The sequence below is a fragment of the Cyrtonyx montezumae genome, unplaced genomic scaffold (genome assembly GCF_038088225.1).
Source record: "Cyrtonyx montezumae isolate F1298 unplaced genomic scaffold, pur_monq_1.0 scaffold_23, whole genome shotgun sequence".
Taxonomy (NCBI): domain Eukaryota; kingdom Metazoa; phylum Chordata; class Aves; order Galliformes; family Odontophoridae; genus Cyrtonyx; species Cyrtonyx montezumae.
The window spans coordinates 11,328,156-11,351,533 of record NW_027071970.1 but is presented as its reverse complement, the minus strand read 5'-3'; the positions used below and the strand labels follow the sequence as shown (position 1 = coordinate 11,351,533).

Genomic DNA, 23,378 nt, shown 5'->3' with positions numbered 1-23,378 from the left:
CACACGGAGATGAAGGGGCCAACTGTTCCTAGCGACATAAAACCTTAACCGAGCATTGTGCAACCGAACCGCCACGGGAACTTCAGACACAGCGCAGCAGCTTCAGATCCAACGCATTTCAGCACGGCCGCGAGCCACAGGAGCACAAGCACGGTGCCAAAGCCGCCGCTCCCGGTGCCCCCGCGGCCATGTCGCACCGCATCGCAGCGGGGCGGGCGGAGCGCAGCGGGGCCGGCCCTTTTCCCCCCGCCCCCGGCGCGGCGGCTGCGCACTGCGGTTCTGCGCTCTCATCATGGCGGCGCGGGGCCATGTGCAGGACCCCAACGACCGGCGCCTGCGGCCCATCTACGGTACGGAGCGCGCGGCCCTTTCCCCGCTGGGCGCTGTGCGGCGTGTCGCGCTGTGCCGCCGTCCCGCGGAGCTCACCGGACCCGTGGGGCTGCGGGGCGGGGCGGGCAGCGAGCGGGCCCGGTGCGTGCCGCCAGGCCGCCCCTTCCGCCTGTGGGCGCCGCGGCCCTCCCGCCCCGCGCGGCCGTGGGCTCCGTTCCACGCCCGCCCGTGGGCGCCGCGCTCGGTGCGGTTCCCGGCGCTCCCGGCTCTTCCGGCTTTCGGTGCCCGTTTGGTTTCTTGGCGGAGCCGCTTCGTCCCGCGCCTGCCCCTGCGTGTCGTCCTGCGTGTCGTCCTGCGTGGGGTTGGATCGTGCGTGTAATGAAAACAAACGGGGGATCACGGGCGCTTTAAAGTTGCGTGCGGAGTGGCGCGGCCTGATTTCTTAGGGAAATGAATTTGAAGGTGAGGAAGGAGCGGTAGTGCTGGGGGATCTCTCGCATGAACTGCCCCGAAATGTTTCCAGGGATGTTGCGCTCGGGATTGATGAAGAAACTGTTAACCAGTTTCTGTACGTATGCAAATACAGAGGAAGAGGTTATAGTCATTCCTCCTCTGAAACAGAAAGGTGCACTGCAGCTCCACGGGACGCTCACGATCCGGTCAGTGCCTCTCCCGGTAAAGTCACGGAGAGCTGCACCGCTCTGGGAAGGGCGAGCTGCGGGATGCCCTGTGCCTGGGCACTGCTCTCACGGGAGAGCTGCTGGGTTCAGGTTTGCGTCTCTGTTCTGGAGGAATCGAGGGAAGCTCTGATTGCCCTTATCAAGCCAAGCTCCTGCTTGAAAGTTTGTTGCATAATTGGTTGTAGCTCTGCAGGTCGGAATTGATTTTTGGTGCTGCAGAGCCCCCGTCACCGTGTAGCTCTGTACACAGGTGGAAGCACAGCTTCGCAGGAGCTGTAGGCAGGAGATGTGCAGAACAAGGCTGAGGTTTGCTCTCTTACTTTTAAAAGCACTTTCCACGTCGCACCTTGTGCCGTGATTAATTGGGGCTCACTGACGGATGTGTTTATGGTCTGCCTGAATTTGTGTGCCTTCACTTGCAGGCTCACATGTTGCATCTGCAGCCGTTGAACTTAACCACCTGCAGACTTGTAGCTAGCATGGGCTGAAACATTTTTTTCCTGTAGTTGGAGTTTCTCTGGGAGTTGCCAACCGCTTTGGCTTCCGACAAAGTTATTCCTTGTTATAAAATCTAACCTTTTTGTTGTGCAGAGAGGTTTGTGGTTTGTTTGATTTACTTCAGAAGACCTGAAGCAGAGATGCTATCGGTGCAGCGAGCTGTTGAGCAGCCCCGAGGCAGGCGGTGCAGGCTGGTGGGTAGCTGGCATGCAAGTGAAACTTTATAACGTGATCCTTACATCAAGAAATCTCTCTCTCTGTGTGGAGAGATCGTTGGGAAGTTCTGTTGCAGAATATTTAAGATCTTTCTGCTGAGAAGTCTCTGCTGAAGCTTTCAGGGTCCAGGTAATGCACAGGTTTCCATAGTAGGCAGCTAACTCGTGGAAAGGTGCTGTGTTATGGATTCAGATTGCCTGAATATCTGATACAGCAACACTTTGTTTTGGTTGGTGTGGGCTGGCAGCCTCGTTTGAGGTTTTGTCTGTATGGTCTCAGGAGTCCAATTAGCTCTACTTTAAATCTGCACCACTTGGCTGTGGAAGCAAACGTTAAGGCTGCTGAATATACATCTCATTAGTATGGATGCACATTTTGTACAGTGTACTGAGGAATTGCTAAAGGTCACCTCTTGACTCACTGAGAGCTCTATCTCATAATGAGAGCTGCGAGATAAAAGGGTGTGTAATGTGAGTTCAGTATTCCAGCATTACATCTACTCCTCATTTGTTAGGGGAGAGGCCAGAGCAGCATGAGCAGACCCTTCTCTTGTTGGTACATCAAGTGCAGCTCAGTTTTTCTGCTAGATTTGGGTTAATAAGTATTAGTTGTTGAGGGAGGGGAAGAACATTGGGCCCGTGCTCTATCCTCAAATTGCTCGTTTGTAATTGTCTGAAATATGATAATGTGGTGTAGGGGAAGTTGAATTTAAAATGCAAAGCTGAAAGAAGGAGAAAATGTTCTGGAGGCAGAATTTTTCTTACAGCTGAGTGTTGGGCTACTGGATAGCTGGATATCTCCACTTCTCTGTCTTTAGAACTGCTCTGGTTAAGGCACAGTGGTATTCTGTTAGGGTCAGTCTCGCTCTGCCTCAAATATGGAGCATGTGGGGAATTCATCTCACTTCATACTTTGATGGATTGCGAGTATGTGGTTTCTGACCTCCTGCCCATTAGAAGTCACTGAAAGTCTCCCAGCAGCCCACCTGGTTAATTCCCACTTTTCCTTGAAGCAAAGAGCAAAATCTGCCTTACACAGGAAGGGCTGTTGCTGCAGAACCTGCTGCGTTATGCAGCTCTTTTGTTGGCATGATGGCCTTCGTGGAATAATTACCAAAGCTTGTTTGTTTGGGTGACTAGAACTAGTACAGTGAGGTGAATACTTAGTCTACAAAATGACACATTGCCTGACTGTTTGGTTTAGGAATAACTGTACAAGGAAAATGCATTTTGCATTGCTGCCCTAACAGCACCTAGCCCTCAGTAGGATCAGAGGTAGCCTTCTAGAGTGCTTTTGTGTTCTGTTTTAATGCTGCATATGTTCTTCTTATTCAGATTACCTTGATAATGGCAATAATAAAATGGCAATCCAGCAAGCAGATAAACTGCTCAAAAAACACAAGGATCTTCACTGTGCAAAGGTAAGTGTTGTTCACTGACCTCGCTGGTTGAGCATAGTTTGAGATGTGCAGTGCTCTGCTGTGTTCTTCCATGGTCTGATCTTCCAGAGACCGCAGTGTACTCAGAACACTCTGGAATACCTGACTACTCTAATTCATGCAGTTCTTTATTTGCCTGGTTTTCCCAAGGAGCTGCCTCTGATGGCGAGTTAGGTGGCTACACCTGTGCTAATTGTCTAGATCTCTATCAGAGCCTCTGCGAGCAAGCAGGGCAGATGAGCTGTGCCTGAAAATAAGTTGTGGTACCTATTTGTAATAGTTCATTTGGAAGGCGTAATTCTTAGTGAAACATGAGTTGTTTTTTGAGGCATTTGCTCTTCTGCTTCTCATTCACTGTCCTCCTTGCTATGCTCCCACTGAAGGGGGAAGAGTTTCGTTCCTCAGTTTCGTGAACGCTTGAGTATCTTTGTATATTTCCCTATGGATTTTCCTCTACAGTTCAGATCACTTCCACATTTTGAAAGCTTCCTGGGCTGAAGTATCATTGACCTGACTTTCATTCATGTGACTTTTCTCTGTCCACTTATTAAAAGAAAAAAAAATGTTTAGGACTGGTCAGTTTTGAGCCTGTAGATAAGAACTGAGATGCAGCTGATGCTTTAGTGGCCTGCGTGTGTATTAAGAATACAAAGCCATGCTATTTAATGCAGCTTATGCTTGGAAATTTTCCACTACAGCCATATGGGTTAGAAGCTTCATTAAAAACTTGAGTTCTCTAGAAGTAATTAGGTGCTTGGGCAAACCTTCTCCTCTTGAGGAATGAGAAGGCTTTCACTGGTAGCTGCCAACTTTGTTTTTAACAGTTGCCTCTGTGTTATATCAATAGGTTCTAAAGGCAATTGGCTTGCAGAGAACTGGCAAGCAAGATGAAGCGTATGCTCTGGCACAAGAAGTAGCAGCACTTGAACCCACAGATGATAATTCCTTGCAAGCACTAACGATTCTTTACCGGGAGATGCACCGACGTAAGCTTTTTCCTTTGCTTCTCTTAAAAATCATAGTTAAGGGTTTGTTTTTAAAGTATACATGACCCACAGCTTCATGGGAAGTGTATGAAGTCCAGAGTTCGAGTACGTTCAAACACATTGTCAAGAGGCTGGGGAATTTAAATGGCATGTTATAAATATCTCTAAGGTTCTGGTGATCACCAGGAAGCAAGGAACCTTGCTTAGGCTTCTCTCGTTAGTATTATTTTGTGCACAGTTCCTAAACGAATGGCATGCCATAACTGTCCATCATGATCAGCCTGAGTTCGCTTATTTTGTTGTTGCCAAATCACTTATTTTTAGTGTTACACTGAGATATGACTGTATGCCTAAGGAAGAAAAATGTTGGAAGGATGAGAACAAAGTTTTGCTTATCATAATGTCCTAATTATTTTGTCATGATAGACCTATTACTAAGAAATACAGTTTGAAGTATTTTTCTTCCTAAGAGTGCACCTGAGAAAAGAGAGAAGTCACCTGGACAAGCCTGCAGTGAGAGTACCTAACTTGATATCAGGCTCTGAAAATGTTTTGAGTTTTGACACGTAATTGATGTGGAGTCACTCTGCCAGGACCAGAAGTTTTGACTCAGTTTAGTGGTCCAAAACAGATAACTTTGCTCAAGGGATGTACTTAAAAGCATTTCTGAGCAGTCCGGTTGTTGCTGTTAAACTGTTCTTGGTTTTTGTTTTGTGTTCTTTTAAGCACTTTCCTCTTTAGACGACTGTTTGTAGTACTTGTGGTCTTAGAGGAGTGAGTACCATTTCTGTGGTTAATGAGAATAATTAGCTTACTCTTCAGAGTATCACTGATGCTATCTCTAGGTAGCTGTACTATAAATTTAGTCCCAAATGTGTCTTAACTCAAGCATCTGGTTTTGGTTTAGCGGAACTTGTAACTAAACTTTATGAGGCAGCTGTAAAGAAAGTCCCCAACAGTGAGGAGTATCACTCTCATCTCTTCATGGCCTATGCCAGGGTTGGAGAATACAAGAAGATGCAACAGGTACGATCAATGGTTGATGTTCTGGTCATTTTGAGGTGTCACAAACCATTTTTTTTTCCTTTGTTTAAACAAAATTGTTAACGCCTCTTCAAGTCACGTGTAATCGTCCAGAAAGGAAGGCTGAGTCGATGCAGAAGTTATGCTCTTTAGTTTTGCAGAAGGGCTGAAAATACCATTGTTTTAGGGAACGGGTTATGTGAAGACAAATGTTTCCTTTTCCTTAAAAGGAGAAGGATGATTGTGCCTTCTGTATGCATATCTGCATTGATGGGCGATTTTGGAACAGGAGGTTTTTGTCTGTCTTGAATGGTGTGCTGGTTACTGTGTATTATAAAGCAGTTTGGGAACACATACAAGATGGTCTAGCAAGATTTTCTGTTCCATGCTTTCAGTCTTGATTTATTCCTTAATTTACTGTTGTCTTTAGGAAAGCAATCTTGCCCTTGCTCTTACCTCTGAAATCTAACATACAATTAGGCTTGAACAAACTGAAAGTTCATGTTCTCAGCTGGCAGAGCGTTGTCATGCTGGTTAGTTTTGTTTTCATCACTTCCAAATTAGGTGCCTGGAGAATGCCTATAAATGGAAGATGCTTTTCAGAACATGTGCGTTTGCTCTTCTGTATAAAAAAATAAAAGGAGCCCAGTAAATGACTCCTGAACTCCTTGGTTCCACTGTGTTAAGGTGACTTGAATTTTTATATGCGTGGTTTAAATAACTGAAAGAAAATACTGAGCTGTAGTGTTATTTCACTGATGGTTCTGGAGCACCAAGTTAAAGGATTATTGCTAAGATGGTGTGTGTGTCAATACAATGTTAAAGACTGAAAGTCTGTTTTTTTTGCTTGATACATTATGTCACTGAATATCCAAGAAGTTAAAGTTGATTTTTTCTGCTGCCTGAAAAAAAAAGTCAGTGCTGGAAATATCTTGCTTGCTCTTAACGGATAAATCTTCTGCTTCCTGATGCAGTTACCATTTCTAATTAAAGCTGTCATCTGTTCAAGCAGTCATACATGCACATACTCGTTGCTGTTCCTTGTCGAACTTGCTCAAAGTATTTCATCCTTGAAACTTTCACCCTTTCTTCTTCAGCATTGTGTTAAGTACAGGAAAGATGTAGGGGTTGATTAAAAGCTCTCCCATCTAGTTGCTGTTTTCAAGTTGCTTGCTGCCATCATTGCTGCTTAACTTGCATTGACTGTCATTGCAGTTTGTTGAGAGATATTTTAGGAATAATTGATCTGTCTTATTTTTCAGGCTGGAATGGCACTTTATAAGATTGTACCCAAAAATCCTTACTATTTTTGGTCCGTGATGAGCCTGATTATGCAGGTCTGTACAGTGTTGAAAATTAGTTTGACTTTTACTGCAGGTGTACTGCAAACATATAGAAATATTTTGAGTAAAAATATTAGAGCTATCTTAAATAAAATGTCTGAACCATTTCTGTATGGTGCTGGGAGGGTGGAACCTTCCTGAAACCACGTTATTGATGTGGCTCAAAACAAGTGCTGTATTTCTTTTAATGCAGCTTAACTGGTCTATATTACAGCTTTACAACTACTTCTCCTATCTTGGCTAGTACCCTACTGGCCCTTAAGTTAGAAAGGTACTGTCTGTAGCCTCTTAGGCAGAACTGTGGCTTTTTGTACCTAGGCTACAAAGGCTCTAGGAGTGCTGGACGTAGCATGTCTTTCAGCTTGCAGAAAGTCTGCAGTGGTAGACAGCAGATAATCTGTGTTAGTTGAGGTAGTAGATTCAAGTAGAAGTTAAACAACCTGACAAAGTACTGGCCAAGCAAATAAGCATGGAGTTGTTAATTACATTTTCCAAAGTCCTGTGCCATGGAAAATCCAGGTGTGTTCTTGCTATGTGTTATTTGCCAAGGCTATTGTGTGCCTGGATGCTTGTCTTTAGGCAGTGCAGTTAAGAGGGAGTGTTTCAGCTCACTGGCTTTATTGCTGCCCGTTCAATGGTGTGGCTGCTCTCTGTGTGTATGGATGGTATTTCTGAATTTGGGGGAGAGGGGTTAAAGCATCTGACTTGGCTCTCTTATGGAGCACAGGGGAAAGCAATGTATGGGACAGCACAAAAGGTGATGATCTGTTACAGTAGTTCTTCTTTTCTGTAGTCTATTTCAGCACAGGACGAAAACCTCTCCAAGACGATGTTTTTGCCACTTGCTGAGAGAATGGTGGAAAAAATGGTAAAAGAGGATAAGATCGAAGCTGAGGCTGAAGTAAGACTCGCAGATATTTTTTTTTCAGTTTGATTTGAACATTTTTGAGACAGGGAGTGCAGTGTTAAAGGAAGATGATTATTTTAAGTTTGCAAAGATAAGAATCAGTAGTGTTCTGAGATTAAATGTGAATGTAGTGGTACAGAAGGAGATGAGGCAGAGGGTGGGGTGGGGTGTGAAAGAGTGTGGCCAAGGAAATTCTTTGGCATTTGATTTGACTTGAGGAAGTATGTGTTTTTGCTCCTTGGGAGGCCCCGAGAGACATTTTAGGACTGATAATGGAAAAAAGACCTAAATTCCTGAATGCTCCGCCCTTGGGATGCTAAAAGATAACTTTGCTGTCCTTGCTGTGTTCTCTTTCTAATGGCAGTAACACAAGTCACTTTCTTGGCATACATGTATATTGTTTTACTAGCAAGTTTCATTGCAGTCTGATGTTTCTTTTAAGGTTGAACTTTACTACATGATTCTGGAACGTTTGGAGAAATATCAGGAAGCCTTAGACGTTGTGAGAGGAAAGCTAGGAGGTAACTTACTTTGTCAATTAATAATCACAGGCACGTGGTGGAACAGTAGCTCTTTTGATTCAGATTGTCCACTGGCTTGGGGGGGGGGGAAGGGGAAGAAACACCTGTAAGCAAGCTTGCTTCTTAGTGCCAGTTTCAAACATTGAAGCAAACTCTGGAGGTTCTCTCGTGTAAACTGATCTTACCCAAATGCTTATGATAGTTAAGAATCATATTCAGCAATGCATTTTGCAGGAGTGTGCTTATTCTATAACCTTGATTTTTGAGGACTGTTTCTTTCTGGAGATTAAAATTCTCTTGCAGTTTTAAGGAATTGGGATGTGAAGATTTGCATAGGAAGTTTGGCCTTTCCAGCCTTTGAGAGTCTTCTGTTGTCTTACTGCTTTGCATCCGTGACTATAATAAGTTGCTTTGATGCTTTATAATAACAGAAGGAAATGCATTGATTAAATAAATTTGCCCTTCTGTTTTTAATTTAGAGAAGTTGACAAGTGAGCTCCAAAGCCGTGAGAACAAGTGTATGGCAATGTACAAGAAGCTGTGTAGGTGGCCAGAGTGCAATGCGCTGTCGAGGAGACTGCTGCTGAAAAAGTGAGATATTTCTGCAATCTTACTGAGAGCTGAAGAAAAATCCCTGACTGGTTGTGAACTGCCTTCTTCAGTTGTTCTTGTAAATGGTGGTTAAAGCAGAAGAATATCAGAGACTTCTGAGAGGGTTCCCAAATATTTACACTCCAGTGAGTGAGGAAGAAGGCAGCAAAGTAGAATTCTGAAGGATTTGTGGTGGGGGTCACAGGGAAGAGCCTTTGTCAGAACTGTAGCTGCAAGATCTATTAAAGGAGAAGTGATTCCTAGTACATTTGTATTTTTGTAATGTAAATCTTTGCTGTACCTTAAATTCAGCTTTTGCAAGGAATGCTGTTTGAGGAGTGAGTTCCTGTTTCAGCAGTTCCTAAGCATTGTTCTGTGCCTGCTTTTTGTTTCAGCTCAGATGATTGGCAGTTCTATATAACCTACTTTGATTCAGTATTTCAACTCATAGATGAATCCTGGACACCTCCTCTGGAAGAAGAACAGTAAGTCAACAGTTCTGTTGTAAATGTTTCTGTTATGTTAGAGGGAACTTTGCCTTCTCTGTGTCTTTGGTTGTCTTCCTGACATCAGGCTCCAGAAGACGTTTTCCCCCTGCTTTGTTTTGGAGGCTGGCAATAGTCTGTTGGAAACAGCTGTATAAATAGTGCTTTGTACTTTGTAGAGCTCTCCCAGTGTTTTTCATGTTGCTGAATTAGGGAATCCATCATGCCAGATTTCCTTGAGAGCGTTCTGGGAGTATGTTGAACACATGTTGGGAGTGACCTAGGAACCGGGGGAAAAATAAAACACTTTTCTCTTTGATTGCACAGCTCTTTGGAAGGAGAGGTACACTATTCTATAGAGCAAGCTGTGAAATTTATAGAAGAGAGGATAACAGAAGAATCTAAGAGCACTCGGCCGCTCCGAGGGCCATATCTAGCAAAACTGGAACTGATCAGAAGATTGCGTTGCAGGGGCTGTAATGATGAGTATAAACTGGGTAAGAGCCACCACGAGATGGGAAACTTTGGAGAGAGAACACAAAACAGTCTCTTTGTATTTAATTCAGCATGTACATCATTCAGCAGTGTGTTATGACAACCTGGTTTCAGTAATGCAGAGATATTGAAAGCATTAGAAGATGAGCCTTGAAAAAGGAAGGTTGTTTCAGGATGTTGCAGGGCTTGTAATAGTAAGCAGGTTAAAGGATCTGTTGATCAGTGTCATTGTGATGAGCAGTGCGTTTCTGCCTTGCTGCTTTTGTACAGTCTTTCTGTTTAGCTGTAATCTCTGGATGTTTTGTTGTTGTGTTTTTGTTTTGTTTTGCAATAAAACCAGGATTTGCTTTTTTAACAACTTGCATTTAAAAACTGCAGTCAGGGAGTCAGTGAGGGAGAAAATATGATTACAGAGATATCTGTGATTACTAGTTCCTAAATGAGTTAGATAAGCAGGGACTATGCATGCATGCCTATTATGCTGAGCTCTTATCTGCCAAAGTAGCTTGACTGAAGCTCTTAGGGTGTGTCCTTGGCTACCAGAGACAGCGAGCATTGGTTGAAGCCTGCAGCAGTGCAGCTAACAGTACTGTAAAGCTCTGCATAAGCCCAAATTAAAAATGAATTGCCAAATGTTTCTCAAAGCGATCTGATAGGTTCTGCTTTTAATGGAGCATATTAAAAAGATGAACTGGCCCTTTTTCGTAGGTGATCCAGAAGAACTAATGTTCCAGTACTTCGTAAAATTTGGGGACAAACCCTGTTGTTTCACTGATCTCAAAGTATTTGTGGATCTCCTCCCCTCCAGCCAATACACAAAGGTGAGGAAAGTCTGAGATGCTGGCGGGAACCAGAGTGCTTGTTTGCACTCAAACACTCTTCTGTTAAGGCACCTCTGCATCATATTGAGAGATGGAAAAAGCTGAAGCTTGATCTGTTTAGAATAGCAGATGGGGAGATGTATTTGCTGTGTACTGCAGCTTTTGTTATACAATATCATCTTTCTCCTTTCCTATCTTACCCATCCCTTATTTTTCTCATTCAAGTTACATGTTTAGTTGGAAAGATGGATGCAGGTAGGTTGTTGCATGTTTTGCTCTGCTGCAATGTTGAAGAATGGACATGTTGATACTGATCAAGCAGTGACTAAGAGAACTATGGCAACCTTTCCAGAGTCTTTTTGAAATGAGTTCTCTTTGATTGAAAACTCTGTTTGTGCAGAGTCATGAGTAGCTTGTTGAATGACTTCAGCAGCTGGGAATCCTATTGCTCATCCCATTGTTTCTCAAAGCCATTGTGTACAGTTTAGTGCTGGGTAGGCTAGATGGAGAATCCTGGATCAGCCAGAGGCTTTTCATTAAAGCATTTGTAAACAAAGTATAGATAGTGTTGTTTTCTAAGTTTATGAACATATTTTATTGACCTGTAAGCCTGCAGCCTTACTAATAAGGAGAATGGTGGCCTTGACATGTATTGCTTGCTGCTGATGTTTTACATGAGAAGTGTTTTTACACACTGGCAGCGGCTGTGGACAGTAGTACGTATAACTTGTAATTTTGGAAGTGGTGATCCCAGGGCATGGTAACTGGAATTGCTGAACAGGTTTAATCTCAATTTTCCATGAAAAAAAAAAAAAAGAAAAATCTTAGTGATCTTGTTTGGCCACTGAAAATATGTAGATACTCCAAGAAAAATTGTCTTAACATCAGTCTTGGATTTCTAGAGGCATGAATTGAAGTATGCAGTGCAGTGATTTGGTTGCTCTTGCCCAACTCAGTAAAATCGCAAACTGCAAATATTTGTCAGATCTTCATCAAAATCTGTAGGAAAACTAGAGTTGTGTGCATGGTGCTGTGTTCCTCTTACCTAGCTGCTGTTCTTGATATGGTTTTGATTGGTATTTTTCCCTTGCACTTGTAGTTCTTTTATTTCAAGACCAGTAAAGCTGAATTCATTAACTTAAACTCATTTTTAAGTTTGTAAATGCTGTTGAATGTTAATGCAACAACAAAAAAAACCCACTGTCCAGTCCTGATTGTGTTGTGAGAAATCTGCTGTGTCCCATTAATTAAAATTGTATACAGCAAGACACTGCTTTTCTTACGATTTAATTAAAAAAATTAATCAGAGGTGATGACGTCACTAGGTATGCTGCACTGCTTCCGAGTTGAAAGAAAATGTAACAACTAGTCCAAAATCACAATTTCCCATTAAATGTGCTGTACACTTTCAGTAACTAATTATTTTAATTGCATCTGTTATTACTTTTGAGTGTTGACAAGTGCTTGAAATCCCTTGTGTGCCAGTGTATTGGGAACTTTCCTGTGTTGTTTTTTTTGTCTGTTTGATGAGCTAAGCTATTAAACGAAACCATGACTTGTGCTCACCAAAAGTAAAAATTAAAAAGCAAGCTCTTTAACTGCCAATTTATGTCAAGGTTTACACTGTCACTTCCACCTAGTTTGCTTTTCTTGATTTGAGGGAGGAAATGATGTCTTCTGTTTGTGTAGTTCCAGCTGCCCTGCAAAATTTAACAACTGTTTCTCTTCCAGTTCATCAGTCAGTTGCTGGAAGTAATCCCTCTATCATCAACAGCAGAGAGTGAAATTGCACTGCCAGCTGATATCAAAGCTCTTCAACAGCACTTGTGTGTGGTGCAGCTCTCCAGATTGCTTGGTATCTATCATGCCATGGATAAGAAGCAAAAGCTGACTGTGGTCCGGGAGTTAATGTTAAGATACCACCATGGATTGGAGTTTGGTGAGGAAAAGCTTTGAAACTAGTGTTGTGGTTTTTTTGTGAGCTTCAGAGTGTTTTTTTTTTCCAGGGGAATGGGACAGCACAAACTCTGATGGCCTATATGACTGCTGATGTAAAACATCCTTTGTGCAGCTAGATGTGTTCTCTCCTTTGTTATTACATCCTTGGGCACCTGAATTCTGTTTCCTTTTGAGTTTTCTTTTCAATTTTGTATCTTTAAATGAGACACCTGAGCTACTCAGGAATGGTACATTTGTCTGCTTGCCTGTGCCTTTAAGCAAGGGCAGGTTTTATCCAGTGGTTCAAATAGGACAAAAAACACGGGCATTATTACCAGTTTTTAAATCTTGGAGTTACAAAGTCCTTTCTTCTAGCAGATGTTAACGTATGAAGTGGACAGACTTTTTTTCAAAATCATGAACAGGAATTCATTCGTTATCAGGATGGAAAACTGAATTTGTGTGAAAACTGTTGATTTGTTTTCATTGCTTCTGTCTGGAGTTTGAATCCGAGAACGGAGGAGCCAAGAAAGCATAATGTTAGACAAAATAAAATGTGTTGCTTGGATAACTCAAGCACAATGGATTGGGGGTAAAAAACCAGAAGGTACAGAGCATGTGTACAGTAGTTGTAGTTTTCAAGACAACTCTGGGATTTATAAATTCAGCAGTGGCTATCATCTGTCAGGTGTCTGTGCCACTTGATTGTGTTGGCAATGTGTAAAACAGCTGACAGCATAGTAGTTATTTAGCTCTGCAATTCAGGGTAATATTTTCTTTCTTTTTAGGGAAAACTTGTTTGAAAACTGAATTGCAGTTTTCAGATTATTACTGCCTCCTTGCAGTTCACCTGCTGCTCGACCTGTGGCTAGAGGAAGGTATGTCTCTAAATTTGCTTAATGCCACCTGGGATGGTTGTGGGTAGGCAGATTGTGCCTTTATGGCCAATACATATGTGGCATTGCTCATTAATCTTGTAGCTTTCACTTTCTTCTTGCAGTGTGATATTTCAGGAGCCTCTCAATCTTGCTGACCTCTAAAGGGATTTAATTTTTTTTAATTATTTGTGTAAGTCCTGGCAGAATTTTGCTAGTTACTCATGCAGCTCAATGTAGTCCATCCCCAGAAGCTTGTTCCAAGTTCACCATGTAGATATTATTCTCTCCCTTTGCACCATTTATGCTGACAATTCCCTTCTGATATCAGAGGTGTTCTGAAAATATTTTTTTCTCCTTGATATACATTGTCTCCTGGATTCCTGGCTTCTAGACTTCTGCTGAGACTCATTGCTCTGGTTTTAGTAATTCTGCACTTCTCATCAGCTCTGCCCTATTAGTCTCAGAATCTCAGAAATGTCTCTCCAGTATGTGAGGGCTTTGCTCTGTGCAGATGTGAGCTGGATATTCCCTGTGAAGAATTATTCTCTCATCGCCTGCAGTGCTGGGGTGGGTGCTATGTTTTAAGGGCAGAAACGTGGCTGATGAATGTTATCTGCATGATAAAATACATGGGAACGTGCTGAGTGAAGTGCAAAATGAGGAAGGGAGCTTTGATGCCAAAGCGAATTGTGCTGTCAGTGTGAAATACCCCTCCCTGTTCACACCTATGTTTTTACCTTTGTCACCAGGTGAAGAGATGGCTGTGTGGCAGTGCCTAACCCTTTTAGAAGAAGGATTATCTCATAGTCCTTCTAATGCTCAGTTTAAGTTGCTGCTCATTCGAATCTACTGCAGGCTTGGTGCATTTGAACCGGTTGCGGAGCTCTACTCCAGCCTTGATGCAAAACACATACAGCACGACACCATCGGGTGGGTAGTATATACTGAGAATAATTGCTTGTAGTGACCCTTCAGTAACCATTTCTGAGATCTTCAGTTGTCATTGCTACTGAAACATAGCAGACTGTCATATTTTCACTGTGTTCTATGAAAGTGTTCTAGAATTACATAAAATGCATCTACTAAATTGTGCTCTGCCTTTAGAGTATCTTTCTTGTATGATTGTAATCGTTTTTGGACCTTAGGAATAGTAATTAAACAGAATCTGAAATAAATCTGTGAAATATGTATCTCGGCACCAGATGTAGCTAGGTGTTCTAGCCTGGGTCATTGCTGAGCAAAGTTGGGGAGCAGTGGTTAAAGCAAACACAACCAAATGGCCTTTCCTCAATTAGTGTGCTTGTGAGTGTCTAAAGTTCCTCCATCCATCTTGTGAAGTGAGCAAGAGCTCTGAGCTCCCACACGCAATGAAGAATTCCTTCCTTTACTTCTTAATGTGAATGTTGAGAACACCCGTTGTATCACCAGACTTTTCAGTGAAGCTGAGTTGGGCTGTAGCTCTCTGTTCGGAACTGCATTTGAAATTCAGAATTCCCCAGCATGTGTGCTGCTGTCTGACTTGTGCTGTGTTGTGTTGCAGCTATCTTCTGACACGCTATGCAGAGTCACTGGGCCATTACGCTGCTGCATCCCAATCCTGCAATTTTGCACTCAGGTTTTTCCACTCCAACCAGAAAGATGTAAGTTGAAAGAAACCTCTGCATCCTTGTAGCAGGGCAATTGTATGCTGTACTGAATTCTGTGCTGTACGTAAGGACATACAGAATGTAGTAGGTAGTCACACAGGGGAATAATACGTGCAGCTTTGTGCTTATAGTAGAGGTTGCCTCAGCCTGTATTTATTACTACAAAGGTTTGTAACTTGCTAGATGGAGTTTTGCTTTAGCTTTTTATTTATGTAAGCCAATTTGAATACTCAAAGTGTTTCCGTGATTGCTTATAAGTGAATGAATGATTTACTAAAATAAGTGTGATGTGTAATGCAGCAAATAAGTCCTGGTGTCGTATGACTTCTGACACTTTGCAGAGTCATACTGCAGCCAGAGCTGGTGGGTCAAGATGTTGATGACATATATATGAGCTTTGTATTGCACTCATCTGAAGCAGCGTGGCTTAACGATGACATGTGGGTGGTGGGGAATGCTCCTCAGAAAATGAAAGCGCAAAGAACGATGTGGGAGAATTTCAGAGGGGAAAAGTTAACTCAAAGTCATGACTAACTATTATTTTCAAGTGATGGGATCAGGTTGCTGAGTCTGATCTTGTGCTAATGGGAACTACCTGCTTTATTCAGTTCATCCCCATGAAGAGTTGTGAATTAATAGAGAGTTGTCTTGAATGAGAACCTTGAGAATGGAATGGAAAGAGGAGATGAATTCCTGCAAGAGATTGGGTCCTTCCTAAAGTGCATGCTGTGACCTAGGCATCTATCATACTTGGAGCTTGCTGATTACTAGCAGTGCTTGTCATTAGACTTATTTGGGAAGTACACTGTGAGGTACATTCATAGGGAAAACATCAGATTCGTTTCACATTTTCCATGGAAGCATGAAAAATGGGTTGTGTGGGAGAATGGTAAAGAACTCTCTTGAAATCTTGGTGGAAATGCTTTGGACAAATAGGGGGAAGAAACAGTCATACTACTGCTGTACTACGTACTAGTACACAGAATGACATCAATGAAAAGCATACCTGGAACCAACTGTTTAAATAAAATGTACCACTGCCATGTGCCAGGTGAAAAAAGTGAACTGAAAAAAAAACCTACCAGATGGGATTTTGGGGAACGCTGTATTGTAAAGCAGCAAGAAATTGTCTTTTCCTGGAATACATTCTGATTGAAATAGGAAGAAAGTCATTTGTCAGGAGTGATAAAGGTGCAGAGCACGAGGTAACTTGTCTCCAGTAACTCAGCATATGCACGCTGATAAAGACCCACTGAGCCACGTTCCAAGTGCTGTTGTCAGAAAAATGCTACTCAACTCATCATCAAGAAATGCTGACAAAATGGTGCCTGAATTGTTCAACTTGCCTCACTACCACACCTTAAAAGGCTGAAATTGCAAGAGAGGAGTAAAACAGTGAAATCAATAATATGTGCTTCGTGATACAAGACAAAGACACGTCTCTGGAACCTGCTCATGTCACGTCTCTAGGAGTATTGCAGCCAAAGAACTGTGAGCCACTGTTCTTGAGTAGCAGCCAAATCTCACAGGTTCTGGATGCTTCCAGTGGTTATCATCTTCAGATTGTTTTAGTAAGAAACCCATCACAAACCATATTAACCTGCAAATAGCAGATGTCTGCAAAAACCACCATAAGGTACAGACTGCAGCAGGAGAAGGCTCAATTCAGTGTCTGTTTGTCTAAGATACGTCAAGAACAGAGTGGAAAAAAAATGGTTCTTTACTGTGAGATGTCTCCAGTATCACGAGGTCAGAATATGCCACCAGAGTCTGTGCTGCAGTGGTTCTGCTGGGGTTTCCCTTTCATGATTGGAATCCTGGTATCAGCTTCCCTGTCAGCTTCTGTTACAGCATCTAACTGCAGTGTTAAATGAGGACTATCCTACCAAGGCCACCTTTATACCTGATTTCACCTACTGCCTGTTCCTCTGTAGACTGATGTTTTAGTTGCAGTGTTTGCTACAACATAAGGAACATTGTCCTGCAAGCACTCTCTGCTATGCACAGGACACTGCCTAGAGCAGAAAGTGTGGGGTGTGAGCAGTGTGATCTGGTATTAAAATATACACACACACACACACACATATATAACTACTAATTCAAGGTGACTGCTTTGGATTTTGTCCTTCTGACTTGCTGAACTTCACAATCTGAAGTGAATTCTCTTTAAGAGTGGGTCTCGTAATTAACAGCCCTCCAGGATACTGTGCAAGCTTGATGTAATACTTCCTCTCTGGGAGAGGATGCCAATGACAGGGAGGAGAGAAAAGGCAGTATTGCTATATTTGACTGGTGCAAAAAAGGCAACTTCCATCTTTTCAAGATGGTCCTCCTTTAAATATGCAGAATCACAAGTAATCTCTCTAATTTTCTTGTGTCCGTCCGTCTTTAATTTCTCCAGATCTGCTGGCAAACAGAGCACCAACGTGTCTTATGGGGATTTTAAAACCACGTCGATGCAGTTGAATTAGCACCCATAGTGCAGTCCTGTAGCCTGACAATGACCTCTGCAAGGCTGTGTATCAGAGGGTATGTTGCTGAATATTTGGCATATTTTTTTTCATACAGTGCAAATAACCAAATTGCTTAGGAAAAGGAAGGAGCTATTTAGAAGGCATTTCTTATTTTGGAGGGAGGAAGAGAAAATAAAACGGTGGCTTTTGACTGAGTGATAGCTCCTCTTCTCTCAAACCCTTCTGGACAGGTTGTCTTGATCAGTACAGTACGTTTTTCAGTTGTGCTGGGGACCATCTTGTGCCTCTGGTCTTCAAGGCATTTCATAGTCATGCTATGAAGAAAATACTTGATCTGCCAGAGTTTCTCGCTTATAGAGAAAGTGATTTAAGAATACAGCCATCTGTATTGACAGGGATCGTAAGCTGTTCACTCTGTCATCCCAGTTATTATATATTTCAGTGAAAAATTCTGCTTGTTTGGGATTCCTTCATCACAGACATCTTCTGGAAGTTGCTCAGACAGATGAGAAGTGTTAGTTACGTGGCTCCTATTGCAGCGCTTCATCAGAGGGGAAGCAAACTATCCTATGGACACTGACAGCTTTCTTTGGTGGTTAGATTGTATTGAAACACATGTATGTGTGCATGATCTTGTGATACTGTATTAAAAAAAAAACTAATAAAAAACCCAAAAAAATTGTGTGAGTAATTTTTTTTATCTGTGTTGTGGTAATATGCGTTGCACATCCAAGTCAGTACCAGAAAATCTGGGATGTGTCTGTTTTGCCTGAAAGTACTTCTTGCAATGAAGCAACAAATTGAATAATGCATCTGAAAGACCACAATAAAATATAATCTTCCAAAATAATCTCTCCCAACCTATAAGATCTTTAGTCTGTATCGTCAGCAACCTGTTTCTGTTTGGTGTTGGTTTGGTTACTTCATAGTGCTGCCCAGTGGAACCTCTAGGCATTATCAGATTTAAGGAACACAACTACTCGGAGGACTTAGATAAGCAAAACTGCAAAATTCTCCCAGGGTTTGAGTATTTGCCAGCTTCTGGGTTAGTGAAAGCCACAGAAATGGCATTTCTTGGTATTGGCCATGTTAAACTCTTGGTTATTCTGAATGTATGGAAGTAATTAATACAAAGCTGGTGTGTGTTTCCTTGTAGACCTCAGAATACATCATTCAAGCCTACAAATACGGTGCATTTGAGAAGATTCCAGAATTCATTGCATTTAGAAATAGGCTGAACTCTTCCCTTCACTTTGCACAAGTTCGCACAGAACGGATGTTGTTAGACCTTTTACTTGAAGCAAATATGTAAGTGTTGCATTTACTGCTGCTGTACTTTCAGTGTGACAAGAATTAAGATTTATGCATAGGTAGAATATTGAGCAGGCAGCTCTCAGACAAAAACCTGGAAGTTGCTTTCCTTCAGCATCCTTGTCTGTACTCTGTGTAACACTGGTGACATCTGAGGAATTGAACAGTGGAGAGAATGCAGTCTTTTAACTGTTTGTTTCTAGTGATCAAATATTTGATTTAATAATAGCTAATCTTATGTACAGATCTTCTAGTTTAGAAGAAAGCATAAAGTCCATGAGTCTGAGCCCAGAAGAGGATGACATTCCATGGAAAGACTTGCGTGACAACAGAGACCTGACGGTCTTGTTCAGCTGGGATCCAAAAGACAGGTGAGAAGAAGTATCCCTAACTGTAGTCTTGTATCTGTTCCTACAGCATATGGTGAAGAAAATCCTTTCAGGGCAACTTAAATGTTCTCTAGACTGGCTAACTGCAAACTTAACATTCATTCATCACTAATAGCAGTGCTGCCTTTTTACATATTAATGGTTTTCTGAATTTCTGACCATTCTTTCCTCCTAATACATTATTTGATTACTTCAGGTAGGCTTTTGTACCTGAGTGAAGCTTGCAACTTTGCAAACCTAAGCATTTTCCTGAAAACATTTGGTGCCTTTCTCTAGGGACATTTCTGAAGAACATAGGAAACTCTCACTGGAGGAAGAAACCTTGTGGTTGCGAATCCGGTCTTTAACTTTAAGGCTAGTAAGCGGACTCCCAACTCTTAGTCACAGTATTCAACCAAAGAACTCTGAAAAGACTGCAGAGAATGGCGTCGCATCCAAGATTGATACAATTCGATCTCTGCTTCAGCAGCTGGAAGCGGCAGTGGATTCAGGGAAGAAGTTTCTAGAACAAAAAATTCAGGTACCCATTAAGGAAAAAGCTATCCTCAAATATTAAATGAACGTGAATGCAAGCAGAAAAACTGAATGCATCTTGTAACGTCCAGCAGGCTGCAGAGTGCACGTAATGACCCTGAGTTTGTAGTGTATGAATCTGACTGAGATGTGCCAGAGACAAACACTGTGTTCTGGATAAGGAAAAGCTGCAACACCTTTATCTTTTTCTTTGCTTCTTGCCTAGTATCCTGTCCTTGGCCCTCCTCCTACCCGAATGGCTGGCTTCTTCAGTAATGGCAGCTGTCAATGCCAGACTAGCTTGTTTTATCTTGTTAGTGATATTTATGAACTAGATACCAATGGCTTAGGTAAGTGTTTGGGGGGCAGGGGTTTAACCAGATGGTTGTGAGGTGGGAGGGAATGCGGTATGTTTCCACTTAGTTTGAAAACTGTGGCCCAAAGCATTACTTGTTTTAATTTTTGAATGACACTGTTATCCAGAAGATGAGTCTTTAATGCTTTATTGGTGCCTTCATTGTTTTAGTGTACGTTTATGTAATACAGCATCCTCTCTGAAAGCAGTTGCATTGGCTTTCCATTGCTAGCATTAAATTACATGTAAATGCCTGCTGGTTTTCTGGGAACAGGAGATACAGAACCTATAGTTTATGGCTGCCTTTTTTTTTTTTCTCTTTCAGAAGATTCAGCAGAAGTCCAGGAGAGGATAGGGAGTAGTTTCAAGTCTTTAATAGAACGGCTAACAGGTAGGTAGTAACTCGATTAAAAAATGCTGGTAGTTAGTGCTTTGTGGTATAAACTCCTGCGTGTGCAGCAAATATCAGAAAATGCATTAATGGATCTGCAGACCCTTTTGAAAGATGCTTGAGAGCAAGGCTGAGAGTCCTCATAGCTTGTCTGATCACAGAGTTGTTGCATCCACATTACACCCTATCATTTCATTACCTAGCAGCCAAATCTTAGCAACTGTTGTTCCCTGGTACTTGGTCCAAGTGCTGTGTGGAGATACTGCTTGTAATGAAATACAAGTTAGAGGAAACCTTGAAGCTGAACCTTCTTGAGTGTCTTTAGCTACATTTATCAATAGCAGCCTAGTCTGCAGAGGGCTGATTGCTACGCTGAGGTACATGCTGGACAAGAAAATGAGCATTTAAGTTGGTTGATCTGCGTGTCCTGAATAACACCTTCCTTTATTTCCTTTTCAGACTTGTTCAATAAATGTAAAGGTGACTTGATTGAAGTCAGAGATGGCACCTTGAAAACTCAGCCAAACCTGCTAGAAAACCTAGTCTTCTTTGTTGAGGTATTTATTTTATTTTATTTATTTTTTTTTTGCTGGAAAATAAAAGTTGTGGAGCACTATAGAGTGGAAATGTTGGGACTAAAATGCAGTGAATTGCACGGACAGTCAGTCACGAAAGCAGAACTCTTGCATGTTCTAACTCTGCATCTTTCCAGTGTGTACACTACAATGAGTTTAGAAGCCTCCTGTAAATGCAGCTTGTAACATACCTGTACCTCTCTTTCCAGACCATTTCCATCACTCAGTGGGTATCAAGTTACTGTGATGGTGTCCTTCGACCTTTTAAATCCAACCTGCAAAAAAAGAAGAAGAAAAAAAAAGAAACCAATGTAGTTATGGTAGATAATATATCCTTTTCTCATCCACTTCCTTCCCTCAATCCAGCTATTTGTACTAAAAAAAAAAATCAGGATAGATGGCATGTTGAACTATTTTGCATAAACTCTGCCTTGTAGAATCTGATATAGGTTAGCATTTACTTGGAACTGATTGTTTAAAACTCTTTTTCTGCCTTCTGCCACATGTCTGACGTTGTGTGACAACTTTATAATAGGAAATACAGCTAGACTATCACAGACCTCCCTGCTGTGAATGCACTGCTGTAAGCTGGTTAACTGGTAGTGTTTATCTGGATAGGTAGATTTAAGCTGAAGTGTTGGGTTATGTGGGTGTGGGATAGAAGAAGCATTATGAATTGAGCTGTCATAAAATAGTCATTGAAGATACAGTAATGTGTGTTCATAAATTAAAAGCTTGTTTTTATTTTTATAGCCACCTGTATTTACACACTTTCTGGATTATGTTACTGAACTACAGACGTTAACTTCCAATGTAATAGATCACATCAAAGGGCTTGAAATAATTCTAGCTGCACTAAAACTTGAAGAGTTGTCCCTCAAGGACACTCTACTTTTACAGGTAAGATCTTGCATTGTTATTTGAGTGATCTATGTGCTTGTGTGTGACAGATAACCTGTTGAGGATGACTTAATTGCTATTAACCAAATATTAGGGACTAAACAATTTTGGATTGGTGAGTTTGGTGGGGTTTTATGTAGTTTTTCACCTGGTACAGTGACTTTGCCTTGTCTCGTGAGCTGCCTGTTAGGAAAAAATTTATGCATTATTGCATTTTTGCATTATTTAGAATTTCACTTGTCTTGTTGTATGATGCTGATGTAGAAGTATCTTTTTGAAAACAGAACAAACACCACAAGCTGATAAAGCAGTGAAATCTTAGACTGCAATTTATGTAATTTTGAATAAAAGTTTAAAAAGTACATTTTCCTTATATCAAAGAATTTTCAACATTAGAGGGACAAGGTATTTTCATATAATTGTTGAGATCTCTGTGATGGTTCTGACTCTTGGAGTCGGTATATTCTTCCATGTTCCCATCTTCATTTGTATAGCTCTGCTCAGACCCAGAGCTGCGTTTGCAGCCCAGTGCTTTCAGATCTAAAAAGAGCTTTTCAGAAGAGTTCTCATGTTCAAGTGTTAGTGAAAATTCTGGTGTGATTCAGGAACAGGGTGTTGCTGGTGATGTTGCCAGCCAAAGCTTACTGCTGAAGTGAGATTTTTTTGGACAACAGAAGGCACTCAGCCTTCTCTGCTTACTTATCTACACGAAGATCTGCAGAAGGCATCCTTAGAGGAAGTAACCTTCTGATTGTTCAGTGGTTTTCTCTGCTACTTTGCATGCCAAGATGATGATTTCTTATTAGTGTTTACTGAGATGGCTGGGGGAAATTTCACAGGGGAACTTGAACAACTGCTGTTGAGTGAATGGTTTCTCTTTTGTATTTTGCAGGAAGAAAAAAAGTTTACAAAGACTGTGCAAGGGAAGGTCCAGAGCAGTTACCATCACTCGATTCAGGAAATTGGAGAACTGCTGAAAAAGAGACTTGATACTATTAAAAAACTAAAGATTTGAGAAATCATTGACAGACTCCACAGGAGAGTGACACCAGAGTCCCAGACAGAAGCGACATCCAATATACCATCACTTTAATCCAGAACTTCCTCATAATGCATGAAGGACTTAAAATCAAAACAATTTTTTTAGGTATTACAGATGTATTCAGCTGACTTAAATTATTGTACATAAACAAGAAGCAGGGACCCTTATCGGGGGTTTGACCACTTTTTATACATGTTCATAAACATACTATAACAGGAGAAAATTTAACTTTCTTCCCTTCTGATCTCTAGAAACAACTGGAGATGGTCGTTAGAAGCAGCAATAGAAATCCAGTGTAAAGCATATATCTCAAAGGAGTTGTTTTCATCACCATACAGTGTTATAATTTTTGTATGGTCCTCGCCTTAGAGCGCAGAAGCTGTAGGTGCCCGCATTCAGCCACCTCCAACAAAGTGAGCCAGTTCTGGAGCTGCCTGGTTTGTCCACGAGCCACCTGGTCCTACTGAGTTCAGTGCACTGGCCCAGCGGGGAGATGGGAGGCTGCACTGACAGAACACCCTCAGCTTTCCAGCAGAGCCTAGTGGGGAGGCAGGTTCCTCTAAGGGCTGGGCATGGAGAGAGCTGCTGGAGGAAGGAGGTATCAGCATACACACAGGTTGCTTTCGTGTTCA

The 23,378-nt window shown here is 41.8% G+C and overlaps 1 protein-coding gene across 1 annotated transcript; it reads left to right on the top strand.

Annotated features, from left to right (window-relative positions):
• The first annotated feature begins 288 nt into the window (after positions 1-288).
• NAA25 (N-alpha-acetyltransferase 25, NatB auxiliary subunit) lies at positions 289-23,213 on the top strand. The gene is made up of 24 exons (XM_065739262.1): positions 289-350; positions 3,059-3,144; positions 4,010-4,148; positions 5,056-5,174; positions 6,434-6,508; positions 7,308-7,415; positions 7,864-7,942; positions 8,422-8,533; positions 8,929-9,018; positions 9,346-9,515; positions 10,222-10,334; positions 12,066-12,273; positions 13,061-13,150; positions 13,900-14,080; positions 14,691-14,790; positions 18,427-18,578; positions 18,827-18,952; positions 19,247-19,490; positions 19,710-19,833; positions 20,164-20,229; positions 20,689-20,786; positions 21,014-21,124; positions 21,558-21,704; positions 22,597-23,213. The coding sequence occupies exons 1-24, from the start codon at positions 293-295 to the stop codon at positions 22,717-22,719; spliced, it is 2,919 nt and encodes a 972-aa protein (XP_065595334.1). The 5' UTR covers positions 289-292; the 3' UTR covers positions 22,720-23,213.
• Positions 23,214-23,378: the final 165 nt, after the last annotated feature.

Excerpts from the sequence above, each read along its gene's own strand:
- NAA25 (XM_065739262.1), top strand. The coding sequence starts at position 293 with ATGGCGGCGCGGGGCCATGTGCAGGACCCCAACGACCGGCGCCTGCGG. Across the intron at positions 7,416-7,863 it reads AGATCGAAGCTGAGGCTGAA|GTTGAACTTTACTACATGAT; the intron begins GTAAGACTCGCA and ends GTTTCTTTTAAG. Across the intron at positions 20,787-21,013 it reads ACCTAGTCTTCTTTGTTGAG|ACCATTTCCATCACTCAGTG; the intron begins GTATTTATTTTA and ends CTCTCTTTCCAG.